The following is a 24,079-nucleotide window of genomic DNA, read 5'->3' as shown; positions in this document are numbered from 1 at the left end:
AACCACACTGCATGATGCCAGTCAGCAGACTGATGCCTGAGGGTCGTATAAAGTGACTTCTAGTGGTAGAAGCCTGATCTATAATGGGCTTGTCCCACACGGAACATTTATGGTTACTTTTGGGTACTTCCTTGTACATATACATACATACACAATATGTGTATATTTAAGTATGTCAGTGATTTCTTTTTTTTTTTGTTCACTGGAAATGATGTGGCAACTCAACTTTGGGTATAATCTATTTGGATACAAAAGAAAAAGACACGAAATATAGAAATCTTGGAGAAAAGTAAAACCAACGTACCACTTATATATATAATATGGAATGTATCTAATACAGTTTTATATTTAAGAGATGAGGAATTATGTAGATTATTTACATTTGATGGATATTTGTCCTCATCTTGTTTGTTGTTAACACAACGTTTCGGCTGATATACTCTCCAGCCTTCATCAGGTGTCTTGGGGTAATTTCGAACCTGGGTTCTCATTCCTAAGGTATTTTTCGATGTTATTATTATTATTACTATTACTATTATTATTATTCAGGTCACTGCTTGGAATTGAACTCGGAATCTTGGGGTTAGTAGCCCATGCTCTTAACCACTAACCGTAGTGGTTAAGAGCGCGGGCTACTAACCCTAAGATCCCGAGTTCGATTCCAAGCAGTGACCTGAACAATAATGATCTGATGCAGTACCAGGCAGTGGCTCTCATGGCTTCTGATCTTAACTGATTGGAAGTGTTATCATGTACATTGTTTTGTCTTGGTATAAAAGATGGGCTACAGCAAATATTCTGCTCAATACCACAGATTTGCTTGTCAGTTGTTTGACTTTAACCAGTTGAGCATGTCCCTTAGTGGCTGACGATATGTGCATCTCTGATCACGAGCAGAAGTAGTGGGGGAGCATCATAGCCATGTGTTGAGAGGGATTCTTTGGGGTTTGAATAATTCACCTCTGGAAACATGGGTGTTTCGTTCAACATCCTTAAACAACCCTTATTCAGGGACCTTTCGAGTGGGATGGGTTACTCGACCTGAAGAAAATTCTAACTGGGCCCCACCTGCAAGGTCATGTGCTATTTATTTTGATATGAGATCACCATGTCGCGCACATATGGCTGTGATGCATGTGCCTAGTGTACCCTTATCAGACGGGTAGTCATGATGGGTATACTGGGCTTCGTATATTTTACCCCAGTGTCACTTTGATGGCATGCACTGCTCTCTCACTCAATAATAATAATAATAATAATAATAATAACAACAACAACAACAACAACAACATCGAAAAATACCTTAGGTTCGAAATTTCCCCAAGACACCTGATGAAGACTGGAGGATATATCAGCCGAAAAGTTGTGTTGACAACAGACAAGTTAAGGACACATTTCCGTCAAATGTAAATAATGGAATGTATCTATCAGAAAGATCATCAACAGTATTATTTCGAAAGTAAACTGTCCTTGAAAATAGATACATATTGAAAAAGAATGGTTTCTCACTAATGATTACCGCCAGAGATCGAAACCTGATCCCTTACATGATCGCGATTATGGCATAGCTAGTTTAATGCTCTCCCATCCACACCTACACACTGACTTAAAATCCTCTTAACTTTCTGAATATTTTTCTTTTTAATGGAAATTTTCGCCGATAAAACCGTCATCAGCAATTCCGTATGCACATCAGTGAAATTTTAGGAATATGCATTATGTAGAAAGATATATGAATTTATTGTTACAGCATACGAATTCGGAGGTGGGGGTGGAGGGGATGGGGGAAACTGCGGTTATACTATTAAGTTTATAATATAATTAGGATTAGGTATTATTGTATATATTATTAATATTATATAGTATAATTAGGTATTATTGTATAAGTTTATACAATAATACCTAATTAAAAGTGACTTTTAATGTGAGTGTTTTATTATTTTTCGGTTGTAATTAAATATGATGTTTCTTTGTTTATTCTTGTTAGTGTGCGAGATATTTCAGTGTTACGATATTCTCTCTAGTTATATAGTATGATTGGGGGGTTAGAAGTACTTTCGTATGTTATGTGACGTCATAAATATACAGTGCAATATTAGAACCAGTAGTCAGTCAAAGCTTCCCGTTCAAGAACTGGTGGTTCGAGGGAAAGAGATAGAGACAGTTCTAAGAGGAGATCGCCATTTTTAGTTGCCTAGAAGCCACACGTAGCTACTGGTGTTTATTTAATTCAGCATTTTGGATCGCATAATCACAACTTTTATAAATTCATTTATATAATCTATGCTGATATCAAGTATCAACTAACGGAAATCTCAATTCAGTTATCAATCTTGATTACTTGCAAAAAAAAAAAGAAAATGTCTTCACCAGTAACAACACAACCTGCGGCATCAGATTCAAAAGACAACGAGCAACCTCCGCCCGGATACGGACCACCACCGCCTGGGTATGGACCTCCTCCATCAGGATACGGACAACCACCGCCAGTTGGCTACGCACCGCCACCCGGCGGTTACGCACCTCCACAGGGCGGCTACGCTCCTCCACCGGGCGGTTACGCACCACCACCGGGCGGTTACGCACCACCACCGGGCGGTTACGCACCACCACCCGGCGGTTATGCACCCCAACCCGGAGGATATGGACCACAACCGGGAGCTCAAGGGTCGCAACAGTGGATGACCAGGCCGACAGTTAGTAATTGTCCACCTGGTTTAGAATACTTGACAATGATTGACCAAATTTTGGTGAAGCAGCAAGTAGAACTTCTAGAAGTAGTAAGTGGTTTCGAATGTGCTAACAAATATATTATAGTCAATTCAGTTGGACAACAAGTATATTTTGCTGGCGAAGAGTCTAGTTTATGCATGCGTCAATGCTGCGGCAGTGCACGAGGTTTTGTGATGCACATATCCGATAATATGGCACAAGAAATTATGAGAATAACTAGAGAATTCAAGTGCTGCGCTGGATGTTGTTGGTGCGCTTGTTGCGAAGGTTGTGCTTTAGAAGTAACAGTAGAAGCTCCTGTCGGTCAAGTAGTTGGCAAAGTAAAACAGACTTGTAGCTTCTTACAACCCCTGTTCGACATTACCACACCCGATGATGATGTTGTTTTTCGAATCAAAGGACCCGTCTGTATTTGCGATGGCCCTTGCTGTATGCAAGATCAAAAATTTAAAGTTTACGATCATGATGAATCGAATCATATAGGAACGATCAGTAAACAGTATTCTGGGTTTGTCCATGAAATGGTAACAGCCGCAGACAATTTTGGAGTTACATTTCCAATGGATCTAGATGTCAAAATGAAAGCAACAATGATGGGTGCAGTTTTTCTAATAGATTTCATGTTCTTCGAAAATAAGAACAAGAAAGATCATGATTAAGGACATTCATACTGATGGAATTTATCTCTCTCTCTCAATATTTTTTTAACACGTACGTATTACGCTAAAGGTGTTCTTTTAAGTGAATATTATGTTTATATACGTGCTATTTTTAACATCCATTTCCTAATTTTTCACGCGACTATTCATATATATATATATTATGCCAAAATTTCTGAAAGTAACATTTTTTCAAGGAGCACTTTAAAACCCTAATTTACTATTTACAATGTTTATACGCATTGAATTTATTCTTGGTATTGTAACTAATCGTGAGCTTGGTACATGTCAAGATAATTTTATTTACAAAGAGTTTGTAATCATTGTCAGTATGTTTGGCTACTGTGAGATGTGCGAAAGTATAAACATACAGACATAAACTGTCTTATGTTAACAATTTTTTTTACCGATGCTGGCCCTCATCAAATCCTGGATTTTACTATTTTATTTATTCTTAAACTAGCACTTCAGTCCTTTTCTATTGTAAAAATAGTTTCATCTCTTTTTCTTTTTTCTGCATGTAAAATTTATTCATCTCTGTTTTAAATTGGTTTGATTAAATTAAAGTCGTAATACTGTTTTTAAATTTAAAATTGTTTTTACATATGAACTTCTGGTCAAACTCTAGAGTTTGATCCGAGCAAAAGACAAAAAAATGCAATAGGTATAAAACAAGTAGTAAACGAATATGAAAAAATAAATGCGCGCTGGCGAAACATGTTGTTTTGCACCATTTTTTTTTTGCTCGGGTTGAACACTGGAGTTTGACTGAACTTTTTTTCGACCGACTTTTTCTTTGTCAAAATTAGGAAAAGTAAAGCTAATTAAGCAGAAATAAAAAAAAGGCTCGTAAACTCAAAAGAAAATACAAGCATAAACCAGAATAGGATTCAAACAAGAGGAAGTTAAAGTATGAAATATGTAACTGCGCACAGTACTGTTCGATTCAATATAGTAGTTATTCCACCAAAGTATAGGCGACGAAACAAACAGTATGTAACTAAAAAATAAACTGGCAGTCACAACTATCTTATATCATACTCCACAAATTTTGTTAGATATACATATTGGGCGGAAGTAAAGGACATGGACCGCACCCGCCATTCGTTTTTTTTTTTCCTGCAGAAACGCACTTTTTCGATTGCGGAGATTCCGAATCTGCAAAAAAAAAATTCAAAATTTAAATTCCTCCCACCCCAATTTCGTCATTATTCACTATTTAAAAAAAAAATTCTTTTGGCGAAATACGTAGAAAAGTAGGTCAATATAAAGATCCTCACCCGGGGGAAAAAAAAAATTACCAGCCTGGGGCGGGGTGTTACCAAGTATGTAGAAAACGAATATGAAAAAAAGATGCGCGCTGACGACCGGGGGGGGGGGGACTTTCGGAAAATTCACAAGATCCGATTTTTCGGTCATAACTTCCGGTAAAATGGATATTTATTGGTCTTTTTTTTTTTTACGGATTCCCACATTTTTGGTTATGGAGGATCCGATTCCGAAAAAAAACTTTCAAAAAATCACATTTTCAAAATTATAATTCCCCTCCCCCATTACCACCTTCTTATTTTTCACTTTTCCCAGAAATTTTTTTTTTGCGAAAACCATAGAAAACTATGAAGATTACGATTCTGAATATATTTGTAAAATTTCAATTTTTCAATATATATATATCCTGGCAAGCCCGCTACTAAAGGCGGTGCTCCGGCACGGCCGCAGTCAAATGACTGAAACAAATAAAAGAATAAATACCATCAGGCCTTCAACCAGGCTATCCACATGCTAGAAATAACAGCCAAATCTCACAAAACTGCGATAACATAAGGCAATCAGTCTACTCACCTTTCTGCAAAGATTTCTTTCAGAGAAATTTCCCGCAGTAATATGATAAAGTATTCATATGAAATTAAAATGGCCATTTTTTCCCCCAAACTTACTTTTTTAAACGTTTTAAAAAACTTTTTTTCGAATTTTTTCCCCATCAATCTACGTGGAAAATACGGAGATTAAGAATATGGAAAAAATAAACACAAATTTTAAATTAAAATTTTTTATGAAAAACTCCAACCCCCAATTCCCCCAGCTATCTTAAATGTGAAAATAAACGGTTGTTTTTTTTGTTTCTGTATGCATTCTAGTAAAAGGCCTGATGATATATATATATATATTCTTTTTTTGAAAAATTGAAATTTTTCAAACCAGTTTTTTTTCGAAATCGTAATCTTTTATTTTTTTTTACGTATTTCGCGAAAAAAAAAAAAATTCTGGGAAAAGTGCAAAATAAGGAGGGGGGAGGAGTTATTGAAATTTTGAAAATGCGATTTTTTGAAAATTTCTTTTTCAGAATCGGATCCTCTATAACCAAAAACATAAGATTCCGTAAAAAATTTCTTTCAGAGAAATTTCCCGCAGTAATATGATAAAGTATTCATATGAAATTAAAATGGCCATTTTTTCCCCCAAACTTTCTTTTTATTTTTACACGAACGCACTATATTGCGGACAGAGATTCCAAATCTGCAAAAAATGTAAGAAATTTATGGCGGGGTGGTGGTTAAATTTTGAAATGCAGATTCGGAATCTCTGCCCACGAGATAGTGTGTTCATGTAAAAACATCCCCCCCAAATCCCATGATCTTTACCTCCGCCAAAAATATTTTTTTAAATCCCCCACCAATTTAAATTTTTGATTATGTTTACTTTAAAGAGATCGGGGGGAGGTAAAAATCGGGACCCCACCCCCTTTGGGACTTCTTTTTTTATGTTGTTACAGGAACACACTATATCGATGGCGGAGATTCCGAATCTGCAAAAAAAAAAAGTCTGCATTTCAAAAGTTAAATCTCCCCCTCCCCCATTTCTTAAATTTTCACTTTTTCAAAAAATCTGTTTTGGTGAAATGCGTAGAAAAATACAGAGATTATGATTCTGAAAAAAAAAAAAAAATTCTAAAATTTCAATTTTTCAAAAAAATAAATAAACACCCATTTCCCTCCGTCCTATGGCTAGAAGTGAAATTAAAATGTTTTCTCTACTAATGTTTGAGGTATACGTAGAATTATAAAATAGTAGACGCAAAAAGAAAATCTAACATGCGAGAAACACGTTTTCAAAATTTTAATACGAATTACCAAATAAAAAATTTCAAAATTTAACCCCCCCCCCCTGCCCAATTTCATTTTTCACTTATTTTAGAAATATTTTTTGGGCGAAATATGTAGGAAAATACGGAAATTATGAGTTGATCTTCGGTTTGGCTCTCTCAAAGTTTGATAATTTTCACCCAATCAGGAAGCAGGATTTGGAAACTGTCATTTTATGCGTGACAACATGTCTTGTCAACTGTAAACAATGCTAATAAATTGGGTAGGTGGGGGTAAATGAAATTAAAAAAATTTTTTTTTCTAAATCGTAATCTCCGATATTGAAAACAAGAATCTGAAAAAATTTGGGGGCTAATGCAGAATCACCCCTCTCCTTGAAAAATGCACTTTTTTGAAAAACTTTTTTCGGATTTCTACATTTTGGATGTCGGAGATTACGAATATGCAAAAAAAAAAAAAAAATTGGCGGAGGTAAAGATCATAGACCGCACCCCTTTTGGGATTCTTTTTACATGAACGCACTATATTGCGGTCAGAGACTTCAAGTTCTTTTTTTTGTCGATTTTTAAACCTCTGTAACTTTTTTCTCCACATTATACTTTCAGAGCAATGAAACTGGAATATAATAATTATAGCCAATTTTCAGACTTTTTAATGTCTTCTATAAAAAGCATATTTTGCGATGGAAAAAACTAGATCCATCCCAGCAATGGACCACCTGTGTGTTACTTCCGCATCATCATTCCGTAAAATGTATTTATGGGGACAAAAATATTGAAAAACACTAATACATGTCAGATTGACAAAGATTTTCATCCCTCCCCCGTGGTTTTTAAGTGCTTAGTGCAAAACAAATTGGCCCAAATCAGTTCAGAGTTTTTTAAAAAATCATAAATATTCGAAAATTTTATTTCATTAAAAGATGCCTTACCATCATTTTCAAGGTGGCGGTAAAGAAAAAAAGAAAAGCAAAGAGAAGAAAGAAAGAAAGAAAAACACTGGGAAAACCTTGCCAACTTATGTGGGTGTCCTAATCTGAAACTCCGCGATAGTTGTTAATTGGTTGATTTTAGGTTCAAAGTCGTTGTGGGAGGAGAAAATCACTTTATCTCTCCAGTTAGTCAAGTTACACATAGTCATAGTGAAGATATTTTTATATCAGAGACAGAAAACAAACAAACAAAAAATATATTCGTTTAGTTTGTCAAACTTAGATACATTAATAGAATGTCGACACCAGTAACAACACAGCCCAGAACTTCAGATTTAAGTAAGGGTAGCGAGCAACCACCGCCGGTTGGATATGCACCACAACCCGGTGGTTATTCAACCCAACCCGGAGGATATGGACCACAACCGGAAGCTCAAGGGTTTCAACAGTGGATGACCAGGCCAACAGTTAGTAATTGTCCACCTGGTTTAGAATACTTGACAACGATTGACCAACTTTTGGTGAAGCAGCAAGTTGAAATCGTAGAAGCATTAACTAGCTTCGAATGTGCTAACAAATATATTATGATCAATTCAGTTGGACAACAAGTATATTTTGCAGGCGAAGAGTCTGATTTATGCATGCGTCAATGCTGCGGCCCTGCACGAGGTTTTGTGATACACATAACTGATAATATGGGACAAGAAGTTATGAGGATAACTAGAGAATTCAAATGCTGTGCTGGATGTTGTTGGTGCGCCAATACCAAACATTGTGCTTTTGAAGTAACAGTTGAAGCTCCTGTCGGTCAAGTAGTTGGCAAAGTAAAACAAACTTGTAGCTTCATACGACCCCTGTTCGACATTACCACACCCGATGATGATGTTGTTTTCCGAATCAAAGGACCAATTTGTATTTGTGACGGTCCTTGCTGTTTGCAGGATCAAAAGTTTGAAGTTTTGGATCACAGTGAAACGAACTCTATAGGAACGATCAGTAAACAATATGCTGGTTTTGTCAATGAAATGTTCACAAACGCAGACAATTTTGGAGTTACATTTCCATTGGATTTAGATGTCAAAATGAAAGCAACAATAATTGGAGCTCTCTTTCTGATAGATTTCATGTTTTTCGAACGTAAAAATTAATAAATTTACAATTGAATTCGATGGAATTATGTATATTTGCCTTAAATATTGTGCAGATATACTTTTTACACATGATGCAACTTTTGAGAAACTATTATAACCCTAATGTACTTTACTTATTCCAGGTTTTTTTCCTGAACTTTGAATTCCAAAACACGCACTTTTTCTAATCTCAGTGTAGTTTTATTTCCAAGTTTACGAGGAGGTGCTGTAAAGTTCCTGGCTTTAAGGATATTGCGAAAGGCCTGATTGGAGGCCCAACATTCCGAGTTCTTTTACATATTATTAAAGACATTTTCAACAAATACCGCTTAGATGCTGTAGATTCAAAGTATAAAGGGATTTGTGGGAAAGAATGTATCCGAGGGGTTGGTGAGAAGAGTTTCGGAAAATTTATACGACCCGACTGTTTTTCCTCATATTTTTCAACAAAAATTGGACCGGATTGTGATGGTGAGGGAAGGGATGATTAAAACAATCATACATTTTTAAAACTTTTTTTCACTAAAAGATTCCCCCATCATTTCGAAGGCTACATGAAAAAAAGAAAAGGGAAAAATACCCGTCAAAATGGAGAAATTCCAACTTATATGGTCTTCCTGATCTGAAAGATTCCCATTTTCCTGAAACTTACGAGGGAAGAAAGTCGGGTCGTGTGAAATTTCCGAAACCCCTCGGAAAAAACAAACAAATAAATCCCTATATACTCTGAATCTACAGCATCTAAGTGGTATTTTTTGAAAATTTCGTTGAGAATTACCTGTTTCAGGAAGTTGAGGCAACATAACTTATTAGTGTCAATATATTTGGTTTCAGTGAAGACTTTCTCCTCAAACAACACTTGTTTTGATTTTATCGTTTTCGCCTACCCTCTCACCAGCTTCCTTGGAATTGGATTTTACGTTTACTTTTTGATTATAATTTTTACTTTTATTCTAAGCTAAGTACAATTATTTCCTGTTCCTTTTTTTTTTTTATCTACTTAACGTTCTCTTTTACAAATAATTTGTTTGATGACAGATATCGTTGTCATGTTTTTAATATTCAAAGCTATTTTCCCATGTAAATATTTTCATTGTACAAACAAAACAAAAAAGTTATCTTGCAAAATTAAGAAATAAGCTAAGCAAAAGAAGTAGAAAAAAATATACTTATAAGAAATTTGAATTTATATTTTTTGCTGAACAAGTTCATGAATTCTAGTTGTAGCACTCCGAACGAAATGCTTTGCGGTATTTCGTCTGATTTTACGTCTGCGTTCAAATCCTGCTGAGGTTAACTTTGCCTTTCATCTTTTCGAGGTCGACAAAATGATACCAGTTGAGAACTAGGGTCGACTTAACACCTCCCTCAAAATTTCAGTCCTTGTGCTTATTGTAATTCAAGATTAGATTGTAGTCTGAAGACTGTTAATGATGCTAAACTCTGTCTTATTCTTCGGCAATCCATTGCTTTTGGTCTCGGAAAACTACAAGTATTTACTTAGCAAGTTCCATAAAACATTTTTATTTCTTCACTTTTTTTTTTTCCAGCTTACATACACACAAATATCCAAACATGCACATAAACACAAACACATACATAGACAAAAAACATAAACATAAGCGATTCGTGAAAACAGAAAACGTGTATATTTATGTATGTATGTGTATCAGTGAGTGTGTGTTAGCATGTGCGTGTCTGTTCAAGTCGCTCGTGCAAAAGTAAGACAATGAATGTGTGTGTGGGACCTTTTTTTTTCACTGTTCAGCTGCAAAAATAAACTGAAAAACAAAAATCTTATACGGAACTTGCCGAACAAATACATTTAATTGTCAGAGACCAATTTGCTAAAATCGATAATTTGTTTTAAATATTCTTTACACGCAAAGCACACATTTTCATTAAAATATGGTAATTATTACTTCTTTCATGGTTTGAATGCAGGGAAAAAATATTGCAATGATCTTTCCTCATTTTAAGAAAATATCTTAGACTTTATATTTTGTATTTACTTGTGAGACTTTGCTTAACCAAGTTTTACATTCAACGCTTACTCCATAACTTAGTATTCAAGTCACACCCACCACAAACTTTTGATGGAACTTATATGAACATGTTATTACTTTTTTTTTTGATCAAAGTGTGTTTAGTTGACTAAAATAAAATTTCTAAGTTAACATAGAACATACTGCTATACAATAATTTTGGTATTCTACGAATCATGTAAAAGATATTATTTTCGAATACTTAACAACCTGTTAATTTTGCTATACATTTGTAATCATACATTACTGCCTGCCAATTAATGATACCTAATTTATATCACTAGGTGTTTACACCTAACTGAAAGAAGTAATTTCACTGCCAGTCAATGATTAACTTTGGTTGGAGTTTTCACTCCATTGATGATTATGACCTATCTAAACCACGAAGCTAAACTTGGTCTTCATAAGTGGAATTTGTTTTATCTGGAGAAATATGTAAAATATCAAAAATCGGAAACTCTAATTCAGTCCTTCCCCCCGTTTTCCCTTGTTCTTGCTCATTATCTGTGGAAATGTTCACCTCCATTTCTCATTATCTTATCAAATATACCACTATATTTTGTTCTAGTTATTAGGTTATTTGTAAATTAGCGGGTACCTTGACGAAAAGAGTTGATTAACTATTAACCTAACAAATTTTAGAAGATAAATGCAATACGCTGTTTTACGATTTTTTTAACCACATAGTTCCGGGTTCAGTCCCACTGCGTGGCACTTTGGGTGTCTTCTACTATAGCCTCGTGCCGACCAAAGCCTTGTGAATGGATTTGGTAGACGGAAACTGAAAGAAGCCCGTCATATATATATATGTGTGTGTGTGTGTCTGTCTGTGTTTGTCCCCCACAACATCGCTTAACATCCGATGCTAGTGTTTACTTTCCCGTAACTTAGCGGTTCGGCAAAAAGACACCGATAGAATAAATACTAGGCTTACGAAGTATAAGTCTTGGGGTCGATTTACTCGACTAAAAAAGGTGGTGCTCCAGCATGGCCGCAGTCAAATGACTGAAACAAGTAAAAGAATATAAATAATGCAAAATAGGTCAAATGTTGTTTGATAAGTTAGATGTTATTTTTGTCCGATACGGGCAGCTGTCTTTTCAGTCTTTTCTTAACCACTTGTTACTCCAACTTCCTTTTAATGTCAAGTTGAATCGACCATTACATAATGTAGTGGTATTCAAAAGTACCCTTTAAAAAGAATTTTAGAATCATATGGTGGGAAGTCTTAATCTGTGCTATACAACCTAAAATATTTCTTGATCAAATTGTATGGCGGAAGGGTAGCAGATAGTGAATATTTTGTTACTACCCCTCCCCCACATATTTTCTTTTTATTTGTCTTCTTGGTAAGGTAGTCCTGGGGTTTTTTCTCAATACTTTGATCAATTGTATTTTTAATGTTTTTTCATTCTTTTCTTTAAAATATGTTGCTAAATAGAATTTCTTATTAAAAAATAATAATAATAAGGCAGTAAACAAAACATTTGAATTGGTGCTGAAAATCATTTACTTTGTGTGTGTGTTTATCTATTTAATCCATTTTACTTAGCTTGGTATTACGAAAAAGTTAAATCATTGAACTCGGATATTAACAGCTATGTGTAGCTTTATTCTCGACCGTCCTATCTGTATTCATCATGCTACTGTAGGGCTTCAAAACTGAGGCCCTAAAACATCAGAAAGCAGGCTGTTGTTTAAACTACGTCACGTGTAAAAATAACAAGGTTCGTTAATTTGGATAAGTTCATATACTGTGGCAACATAAAAATCCTAACATTTCGAGTAAATTCCTTTGAGAGAGAAAAAATGTTTGAATCTCCAGACAATCTGTGTAAAGCAGATTGATGGCAGTAGGATTTTGTTTGAAATGTCCAAATTATCATCTCCACATGAAATATACGAGCTTGGATAATTTTCGCCGAGGCAGACTACAACAGTTTCCCCAGACTTCTATTTTATTTTTTGGTTTATTGTACTAACAAGTTGATCACTTTTCTGAGTGAATCCAACATTAATGAACAAAAATTTATATTTTATATTCTATTATTTTTATTCTACCTGATACTTTGCAAGCTTTTGGCAATTTTATTCTTACTTTTCCTACAAAAGCCTCATTGGTTTCATATTGTTATTGTTATTATTTTTCTTCAATAGCAAATGCCTTTGTATATTTACGCAGTTTTGTTATTGATTTTTGAAATTAAAAAAAGAACAAACTAATGATTTATTTTTGCTTTTTTGACACGAACCTGTTTAGGTTCTGGAGCAATATTGGCTCGAAGTTTGTAAAACTGGAAAGAAAATTCAATGTGAAACAGTTAAGCATGAAAGTCTTTAAAATTCACAAGGTAATCAAGAATAGTATGTATGAGCAACTTTTCTTCCACTCTTGGTTACCTGAGCTCGAGGGGTGTAATAACTTATTGTTATGATAGGGGTGTGCATAGGATGTGTGGATGTAGGTATGGATGGGGAAGTGGGTACTGTTGCTCGGAAAGGTGAATCAATAATAGTCTGCTTCACATGATCTATGTTAATAGTCTGATGTTTTCCATGATACGGGCCAGTATAAGACTAACGTAGTGGTTGCTTGACAATGTCATTGAAAACACGAGTCCATTTATGAATGTCTAGTGGAACAAAAGACTTGATTGATTGTGATTTGGTTACCAAAGGAGTTAATTCCATCATGTATTTTTGCAATCGATGAACACAGTCTGCTGGATCAAAATTCCAGTTAGCTGCAGTTTTATTTGTGACCATCTGACCAGGTAATGTAAGAAAGGCACCATAAAGTAGTTCCACTGGTGAAAAACCTAGGTCTTCCTTGACAACTGATTGAAGACCTAATTAAACAATTGGTAATACTTCTAACCAAACATCTAACTCAGGATAAGCATGTAGAGCTGTTTTCAATTGACAATGAAAATACTCTATCATTCCATTACATATGGGGTGGTTTGGATTCACCAAGTACCCAACAAGTTCGAAAGTTCAGTGAAAAGATTCAATTCAAATTGTCTATCTCTATCAGTAGTTATGGTGAGGGGAGCTCCAAAGCATGAAATCCACCCAGTCACAAGAGCCTTTGCAATTGTGAGAGATGAAATGTCCTTGATGGGTATGGTTCCAGGCCATCTAGAAAAACGATCTATACAGGTCAACAAATATACAGTATCTTGAACTGGTAGCAAGGGACACCCAATATCTATGTTTAAAATGTGTGCTTAGAGTAACAAAAGTTCAATGATGTGGCATTGAACTTTAGCCTTCTGATACAGTCTGCAAGTGGGTGCCCAATTACGAATGTCTTTTTGCATACAGGGCCACATGAAACAACTTGAAATTAATTTTGCTGTTGCTGAAATACCAGGATGAGATAAATTATGAAGAACTGAAAAGCACATTTGTCTATGACTCTTAGGAATGTAAGGTCTGGAAATACCAGTAGAAATATCACACCAAATAGAAGAATCTGTAAAATGTAGTGGTAGTAGATGGAGGTCTAAAGAAGTCCCACGATTGAAGATGCAATAATTCATCATCCTGTTGTTGCTCCAACTCAATGTGCTGCAAATCAATAGAATCTAGAGTATATCAAGTATGAATATGTATGCAAGATAAGGCATTAGCTGTAGAATTATCTGCACCCTTGATATACTGAATATCAATAGTGTATTGTGAAATGAAATCCAAATGTCATAAATCTTTGGGAGAATATTTATCTGTTCTTGACCATAGAACAAAAGTCAATGGTTCATGGTTGGTGAAAATCATAAAATTTTGACCTTCAAGAAAATGCCAGAAATGTTTAATGGTTAAATCAACAGTCAAAAGTTTTCTACTGAAGGTATTATACATTGATTCTGCTAGTTTGAGGAATTTAGAATAAAAAAGAGAAAGTGGTTGCCATACATTAAGAACAAGCTGTTGCAAAACTGCCAATTCCTACATCTAATGCATCAATCATTAATGATAAGGGTGAGCCAAAAGTGTAACTCTTGATAACTTGTCCTGAATATCCTCAAAAGCTTGTAGTTGGTGTGGGATGAACACACTACAGTTGGGTAGAATTTAATGATATAGGATCATTTTTTTCTTTCTATTATGTAAAAGTTCTGTGAGGGAAAAATTTGTCTCAGTACAATGTGGAATAAGTCTTCCATAGAAGTTAATTAAACCAAGAACTTCTCATAACTTCGTTAGAGAAGAAGGAATTGGAATATGATGAATAGCATCAATCTTATCCGGTAACAAAGATCCATCTTTATCAATTGCACATCCCAGAAAAGTGATGGAAGAAATGTCAAAAACACATTTACTTGCATTAATTATCACACCATATTGTGACAGGTAAGTAAAAAGTTGTTCTAAAGCACATGCTCCCCTTCTAAGTGAAAAAAATCTAGACTATGTGTGACTTTGTTGATAAATCTCTGACAAGTATTAACAACATTATGTAGACTGAAAGGCATTCAAATAAATTCACACAAACCAAAAAGAGTAGTTATAGCTGTTTTAGGGATGCCCGCAGATTAAATCGGAATCTGGTTATATGCATGCACTAAATCAGTCTGCAAAGATAGTGCTGTGATGTAACAATGCAGAAAAGTCATGAATATGAAGAATAGGATATTTATCTGGTACTGTTAAATCATTTAAACATTGACAGTTTCCACTGGGACACCAACTCATGACATTTTAGATACGAGGTGTAAAGGAGATGACCAATTACTGTTAGAATGATAAATAATACCCAGGTCCAACATGTGACTAAATTCCTCCTTCACTGCTTATCTGTGGCTAGGTGTTGAGAATGGGATGCAATCAAGGGTCTTATTGTAATAACATGGTGCATTACTTATTGCACTGGAGTTTTGTTATGAAAAACCATCCAAGTTATATCCAGAAATTTTAGTAAAAGCTTGTAGAAATGATTAGAAGATGGAACAAAAAAAATGTGGACTGACAGAAGAAGAGCTTGTGCAGAGAGATGAGTTCTTGAGTTGATTAATCACTTATTTTGTAAATCAACCAAAAGATTAAAATGGTGCAAAAAATCTGCGACAAGAATTGAGTATGGTAAGTCGGCTATAAAAGCTATAAAAACCCATCAAAATTGTCATTGGAGATTAATATCCAAAGTAAGTGACTTTTCACCAAAAGTATGAATTGGAGAGTGATTTACTGCCTGTAAGGTGACAGCTATTTGTCTCTGTGAATTGGTCAATAAACTCACAGGCCAAATACTACATACTGCTCTTGTGTCTACCAACAAATGCTGCTTGGAATTGGTATCGTAGATAAAGAATATGCAACAAGTGGATGGTCCTTCTAGAGATGTAGCTGCATTTAATTTCTGACAAGGGAGTTTCCTTGGTATTGTATAACCAGAGTAAAGGCACAAGGGGAAATACACTTACGTGCATGAATTCAAAATGGTTATGATACCAACAGAAAGATGTCTACTCCCTGCTTGTGCTAAAATTCCAGTCTAGAAAATGAATATCTGCATTATCTTGTACGTGTACTGAAAGATAACTTTCTGCACCATGTGAAGTCAAAGAAGAGATGTCCATTATACTGTCAGCTAAGCCTGCTAGCTGTTGAATGGAACTGTGTTCCCTTATAGTAGTCAAAATTGCGTGCACATTAGTGGGAAGGCAGGAAATAAAAGTTGCCACAACATATTTTCATCCAAAGTATTTTTCCCTGCTAGGTCATGCATACAGTGAAGTAATTGTGATAGATGTTTATCTCCTACAATTTCTTTAAGAAGGAGCTGATGATATCACTTTTGTTTCTATGTGGAGGTGCACCTCAAAATTGCTGTCTTCATATGTAGATATGATGGCTGATCCAATTGGGTTGTGATGAGGTCTTTAGCCTCACCACATATGGTAGATGGTAATACGCCAACTACCAAGTGAAACTGTCTAGCGACAAAGGTAATGTTGTTAGTTGTAAAATTAGCTTCTAGCTGGGAAAACCAAATGGCTGGGTCTCCTGTGAATGGTGGGGAAACAAAAGATACAGCTGCCTGCAATGGGATGCTATCAGACATGTTGGAAGAAACAGAAGGAACCAGTGAAGATGTACTGCATTTGATAACAGAACATATTTCAAAGAAAGAGAAAACTGGCAAATACGCAACTTGAAATGTCTTGCTGGCATATTTAACTGCTATTTCAAGCCAAATGAAAGAATGCCCTGAAGTCCACAAGAGTAGAGGGAGATGATTGAGCATGATAGTCATTCAAGATTTCTAGGAGGTCCATTGCAGGAAAATGTGTTTGAACTTCAGTGGTTTATACAAAACTGTAACCTTATGTAGGATGGTTGCTGGTTCAGTGGTCATTCAAATGTTTGTTTGGGGTCACCAGTTTTAATGGTGAGCTGAAGAAGGAATCCAGTCAGATGTGCTGGCGAAAGTAATCACGTTGGGGTCACCAGTTTTAGCTGTGGTTGGTTATAAAGTCTCTGTTGGTTTACTATGGAGTGTTGCAAACCATATAGGAGGTGTGGCATGTTAACTCGTGGAAATGATACAAGAAACAAACTTTTAAATAACAGTGAGACTTTATTCCTCTTCTAAATTATACAGTGGACCAAATAACACATCACGAATTCTGTTGGTTGTATAGTTCATCCATCATTAGAATAATTCAACCCTGGATGTCAGTGGTTACACGTGCTTCATTATAATATTATAACATGTGCTCCAGGAAATCTCTCACCTCACTGCCCATAAATGATTTGACAAAGTTATATATAAGCAGAGGGAAGGGTCCAGCAATGATTCAGATTAATTGAGGATGTATTATGCACAACATGATTGGATCTGAGATCCTTATCCCGTACAATACTCATCCATTCAAAATACAAGACTCAACCAAATGTTCCAAACTCACATGATAAGTCAAATACCCAATCATTAAAAATGAACGTGTGGAGCCTATTTAAGGCTAGTTGAATATAAAATGTCAGAACAGAAATGGGTCTTGCTACAATATCAATGAATCTATTTTATCTGAAATTTAACAACCTTTATACTATGATACTCTTACTCAAAAAAGTTTGTCAATAAGATTTGACATTAAGAAACGATTTATTTATAATAGTAGCTTCAAATAATTGTTGCTCAGTAACCAGTTGTTGCATAGCTGTTATCACTTGTGGATCAATAGTTGTTGCTATTGTTGTTTAGTCACAGGTCAGCTGTGAACTGTTGGACCAAGACATTGATAATTTCATACAATATATTTAGGATTAAATTATCCTATGTGTCCTACATTTTTTTATGCTATTGTTTGGAGTTTGGCTGCTATTTCTAGCAGAACAAGCAATCACAGAGGTTCTTTAAATTCATGAACCAACAAAAAACAATGGTGATTATAACAACTTCATTTCTTTCAAATAAGACCAGTTTTTGGAGAAATACAATCAATTAAATCATCTTTAAGTGTGCTGCTGGTAATTTTTTGTAAATGATTTTGTATGGACAAAAGATATATCTGGCCTCAATAAACTATGAGCTCATAATTGGAAGGAATAAAATAAAAAGAATAAAAAAAAAAAACCTATTAGATATGATCACAAAGCTCTGCCATTCCTCCACCTCAAGAATAATAATGTCTCCGTAAGCTAGGAAGACCGTGATACCTATTCATTTCTGTTATCTGGTTGTATTCAGTGTTTAATAAGTAACATACCTTCTGAATGAAGTGTTGTTGAAGTGTTTCCTTAGAGTGCCATTACCTTTTTTTCTAAATACCTGAACTTTGAATGTAGAATAAGACATTTGTCTCAGAGACTACAAAACACCTATCTTCCTCATTTCCTCTGCATCACCACCACCACCACCATTATAATGTTTTTGGTACTTTTACTATTTCAGCAACTGTGAGGGCGCGTGGCTTAGTGGTTAGGGCATTCGGCTCATGATCGTAAGGTTGTGAGTTCGATTCCCGGCGACGCGTTGTGTCCTTGAGCAAGACACTTTATTTCACGTTGCTCCAGTCCACTCAGCTGGCAAAAATGAGTTGTACTTGTATTTCAAAGGGTCAGCCTTGTCACTCTCTGTGTCACGCTGATTATCCCCGAGAACTACGTTAAGGGTACACGTGTCTGTGGAATGCTCAGCCATTTGCACGTTAATTTCACGAGCAAGCTGTTCCGTTGATCGTATCAGCTGGGACCCTCGTCGTCGTAACCGGCGGAGTCTTTAGAGATTTCAGCAACTATCTCCAATGCCCTTGTAACTATCTTTACTTCTACCCCTTTAATTGCTTTATTAATTATGGTGCAACTGACCTCAATAAAAGCTATTCTGTTCTACTTAAGCTAGACTCTCCTGCTTATACAAGCTAATTCATTAATATTTCATGGACACTTCCTCATCTCTTTTATTAGGACTGCAAAAAAGTATGCACACTTCTCCCTGTCATCTTCATTTATAGAAGTATACTGCCTTTCAGTTCAAATGTATTTCATCATGTGGAAGAACATTGTCAAGCTTCTTGCTAACATTCTTTTTCTTGGCTAAATATACTTGGCATGAAGCTTCCTAAATCACATAGACTCACTCCTACTATTGCTCTTTGCTAAGTCCATTCTACTACTCTTTGCAAGCCTATCACGCTGCTCTATTCACTACACAGCTTCCACCATATCATCTGTTGCTAGGCTGGAGCTTGCATCCATTAACAGAATCAGTCAATAGCTACAGAAAGTTATCTTGTTGGATTGCTCAGTTATTTTTATTTTCTACTTTTAGTAGATATGGATTTATGATCCGCAAGCTGTTTGTCCATTTAACGTCCACAGCTGACTGTTATTTTTTCTTTTATTTTTATTGTTTTTATTTTTTTAATGAGCTATTAAATAACAAGATTCTGTTCTAGAAAACGAAAAGCTTTTGTTTTTTATTCATTTGTAGTATTTTTCTTTTGTTGATTAAGGAATTATGATATCTGATAAAGAACAGTAAACAAGATCTTCAACTGGCACTTGTATTTGCTAAGAAGGTAGTCTCTCAACCAATGAGTATTAATGCTAATATCTTGTCACAAAGAGTACACAATATATTTAGTTACAAATTAAGAGCCAAAGTTGTGAAGGTTAGGTAATAAAACGTCTAAACCTACAGGATTGCTTTCAAGTAAGCCTGTAAGATATCTTCAAATGCTTAACCTCTTATCTATGCTGGTTGATGAGATAGTGGTTTATGATATACAATTTCCCAATAGCAAGGTAAATGGAAATGAGATGCATGGAATAAAAGTGAATTACACTAGGTAACAAAGATTTTGTTACAGAAGACCAAATAGGTGTTCCTAGTTAATTTTAGTATGCTGATTTCAAATCTATAATTAAATTTTTTCTATCATCTGTAGGCTTTGAGTAAGATGCAAATCACTTAGTAAAATTTCCTTCTACATCAAGATTTTGGTTTTAATCATCCTAATGCCAGTAATATGAAACTTGCTTTTCAAAGTTAAAGGAATTTTTGTTTGCCAACTTATAAAAATTCTAAGGATTTTGTTCAATAAAATTTATCCCAAGTTGGCGACACTGAGTCACGAGCATAGTAATGGCCCAATAGTCAGTTGCTATGTGACAATCAAGTAGAGCAGTTGTTGAAGACATCAGTTCATCTGAAGATTTCACTAGAAATAAGGAAAGATGGCATGTATGTTCCAGATGTAACTAGTTCCCCACATTTATTGGAATAACAGAAAGAAAAGGTAGAATTGCTTGGTTTCAGATGTCAAAGATGAAATTTTCTCTAGACATACACCAAAGTTTCCCATTTCTGTCAATGCCATCTGCAGTTTTCACCATCATTTTACTTACAGGAGGAAAACGTTTGTTTCTCTATCAGTGGCCTGATGGAAAGGATAGGCTTTTGATATAATCCAAAAAATGGAGATTGTTCATTGACTCTAGTAAAGCTAGCCTTAAAACTGTATTATTATACAATAGCAATGAAAAACTTTCAATACCTGTAGCACTTGTCACTGGCTTTAATGAGGTTTATAAATCAATAGAATTGCTGCTAAGACTCATCAAATATAAGGACCACATATGTAATATTTATGGCGATCTTAAAGTTGTATCATTACTTCTTGGGTTACAGTTGAGCTACACAAAGCATATGTGCTTTTTGTGTCCGTGGAACAGCAGAGATGACAAGAACTACTACAAAAAACATGATTGGCCATATAGAACCAAACATTTTGTTGGTAAACACCGTGTGCAACATTCAGTGCTTATTGACCCTCAGAAAGTACATCTTCTACCATTTCATATTAAACTTGGCCTTATGAAAAATTTTGTGAAGAGTATGGAGCAGCAAGATAGCAGTTTCCAATATTTAAAGGATAAATTCAAAGGAATATTAACAGATGATAAGCTAGAAGTTGGAGTTTTCACTGGACCATAGATCTGCAGTGTCAGCCATGAATCATCATTTCCATCTAATCTAATTGAGAATGAACTAGGAGTATGGACATCTTTTGTTGAAGTTGTCAAAAATTTTCTTGGAAACCACAAAGCTGAATTCATATGAGAAATATGATGTAGAGTGTCTTTGAAAATACATTTTTTACATCCTCATTTTGACTTCTTTCTGGTCAACCTTGGGGTTGTGAGTAATAAGCATGATGAGCACTTCCACCAACAGATCTCAGTTAGGGAAAACAGATACCAAGGTAACTTCCACCCAAATATGATGGAAGATTATTGCTGGTTCCTGCAGAAGGAGAGCCTGTCATCCTACAAGTGACAAAGGAAGAGGAAACACCAATGTTTCACTTAAGAACAGAAAGTTGCCTTTCAGTAATAACAACATAATACTTATGTACTTTGAGTGGATGATTGGGCACAGGAGTGGTAACTCAGCCATGGAATTCCACTGACTGTCTTAAGATAGAAAAAGGAGGAAAGGTATTCCTTTTCACTAATTATTTAAGAATGCTTAACATAAAACCTGGCATGGAAAAGTAGCTTAGATGGCTTTTGTAACAGAAGCAGGTGAGAAAAAATGATAAATAGGGGATTTCAGTTACACAAAATCTGGACGTCAGACCGGACTGATTGCTCCAAATCAGGCTCCATGCTGAAGGGGACCCTGTGCTCAAGAGTGTTACATTCTATACTGGTGACATTTCATAAAGGTGATCCCCCTAAAGTCTTTTAAAAAATTCTATGTGGTCTTTCAAAAATAAAAAAAAACATAAAACATACACTTTAGTGACACAAGATATTAAAAGATAAACCCATTCAGCCAAGACTGCTTGGGTTAGCCACTGAATTTGATGAAATTTATTGTATTTTTAGTGAAAGGCTCAATAAGTATGTTTGCATATGAATGCTTGGGTAAATAAAATATTTGTGTTTGTGAGAGGGTGAATTGTATGTATATTTGTGTGCTTATGTTTTGTGTGTGTCAGTTTCTATAGATATGTTTAATTTTGGGGAAACTTTTTATTTCAATAAAGTGTATTTTTTATACTTATATAAGCGCAGGAGTGGCTGTGTGGTAAATAGTTTGCTTACCAACCAAATGGTTCCAGGTTCAGTCCTACTGTGTAGCATCTTGAGCAAGTGTCTTCTACTATAGCCTTGGGCCAACCAAAGCCTTGTGAGTGAATTTGGTAGACAGAAACTGAAAGAAGACTGTTGTAAATATATATATATATATATATATATATATATATATATATATATATATTTATGTATGTATGTGTGTGTGTGTTTGTGTGCCTGTGTTTGTCCCTCCAACATCACTTGACAACCGATGTTGGTGTATTTACGTCCCGGTAACTTAGTGGCTTGGCAAAAATGACCAATAGAATAAGTACTAGGATTACAAAGAATAAGTTCTGGGGTTGATTTGCTCGACTAAAGGCAGTGCTGCAGTATGGTTGCAGTCAAATAAAAGAATATATATATATAAAATAATAACAGAATATATATATATCATCATCATCGTTTAACGTCCGTTTTCCGTGCTAGCACGGGTTGGACAGTTCGACCGGGGTCTGGGAAGCTAGGGGGCTGCACCAGGCTCCAGTCTGATCTGGCAGTGTTTCTACAGCTGGATGCCCTTCCTAACACCAACCACTTCATGAGTGTAGTGGGTGCTTTTTACGTGCCACCGGCACAGAAGCCAGTCAAGGCATGCTGGCATCGGCCACATTCAAATGGTGCTTTTTATGTGCCACCGGCACAGGTATCACAACTACAATTTCCATTTGATATTTATTTTGATGTTGATGTACTTGACTCAATAGATCTCTTCAAGCACAGCAGGTCATGTGCCACCGGCACAGAAGCCGGTCAAGGCGACCCTGGCATCGGCCACGTTCGGATGATGCTTTTTACGTGCCCCTGGCACAGGTATCATGTAACTACAATTTCCATTTGATATTTATTTTGATATTGATGTACTTGACTCAATAGATCTCCTCAAGCACAGCAGGTCACCCGACGATCTTGGCAAAGGGTACCACAATTGCAGGAGCCTATTATGCTTCACTTTTGAGGAAATTAAGAGAAGTTATCAAAATCAAGAGGTGGGGCAAGATCAGCAAAGGCATCCTCCTCCTGCAGGACAATGCTCCGGTCCACAACTCGCTTGTCGCCAGATCAGAAGCACAGGCGTATGGCTATGAACTCCTCCCCCATCCTCCTACTTTCCTGACCTTGCACCCTCTGATTTTCACCTCTTCCCAGTCATGAAGTTGTTTTTGAAAGGAAAGCGTTTCCCAGATGATGCAGCCTTGATTTCTGAAGTCACGTTGAGGTTGGAGGACCAAGCTGGGGTCTTCTACAAAAACGGTCTCCAGAGCTGCATCAAACAATGGGAGAAATGCGTAACTCTGGGTGGTTCTTATGTAGAAAAAGACTAATAACTGTGCCAAGTTTCGTTGCTCTACTGCTATGGGAAGTGGGTCAGGGGCATTACTTATTGAACGCCCCTCGTATTTTATATATATATATATGTTCGTATGTTTAATTTTGGGTAAACTTTATTATTTCAATAAAGTGTATTTTATATGTGTGTGTATATGTATGTATTAAAGAAAGCAAATAATAAAAAAAAATAATAAAACCAAAAGGCTAAATGGATATGTATGTGTAAAAGAATTCAGTACTTAGTGTTTTGGCTACAATGGTTAAAGGTTAAAAGTTCAATTATTTTTGATAGTGGTTTGGTTGAGGTCTTTGTAGTTATGTGTATGATTGTATGTATATGTATTTTATTTTGTGGGGAATTGTATGTATACACACAAGTGTTCGTGTATATATGTGTGTGTGTGTATAGTGGGAGAGAGAAAGATGGGGGAGGTGAGATAAAATTTCTTATCTCTTGTTCAAAAGAGAAAATCTCTTTGCAATGGCACTCATTCAAGTTTTGGACAAGCATAAACACACAGCCACACACACACGCACACACACAGGGCTATAG

The 24,079-nt window shown here is 35.6% G+C and overlaps 2 protein-coding genes across 3 annotated transcripts; both read left to right on the top strand.

The window, feature by feature from the left end:
• The first annotated feature begins 2,064 nt into the window (after positions 1-2,064).
• On the top strand, positions 2,065-23,616 carry LOC115217317 (phospholipid scramblase 2-like). The gene is made up of 2 exons (XM_036502410.1): positions 2,065-3,428; positions 23,598-23,616. The coding sequence occupies exon 1, from the start codon at positions 2,361-2,363 to the stop codon at positions 3,390-3,392; it is 1,032 nt and encodes a 343-aa protein (XP_036358303.1). The 5' UTR covers positions 2,065-2,360; the 3' UTR covers positions 3,393-3,428; positions 23,598-23,616.
• LOC115217327 (phospholipid scramblase 1-like) lies at positions 5,621-12,825 on the top strand. Of its 2 annotated transcripts, none has more exons than XM_036502413.1 (2): positions 5,621-8,584; positions 9,330-12,825. In XM_036502413.1, the coding sequence occupies exon 1, from the start codon at positions 7,724-7,726 to the stop codon at positions 8,573-8,575; it is 852 nt and encodes a 283-aa protein (XP_036358306.1). In that variant the 5' UTR covers positions 5,621-7,723; the 3' UTR covers positions 8,576-8,584; positions 9,330-12,825. The 2 variants fall into 2 exon arrangements, 1 of the variants encoding a protein (XP_036358306.1); XR_004998855.1 differs by having other exon boundaries at positions 5,622-11,288; positions 11,624-12,825.
• Positions 23,617-24,079: the final 463 nt, after the last annotated feature.

This window comes from Octopus sinensis, linkage group LG1, assembly GCF_006345805.1.
Source record: "Octopus sinensis linkage group LG1, ASM634580v1, whole genome shotgun sequence".
NCBI classification, from domain to species: Eukaryota; Metazoa; Mollusca; class Cephalopoda; order Octopoda; family Octopodidae; genus Octopus; species Octopus sinensis.
The sequence above is the reverse complement of the archived record's forward strand: the minus strand, read 5'-3'. Positions and strand labels throughout refer to the sequence as shown.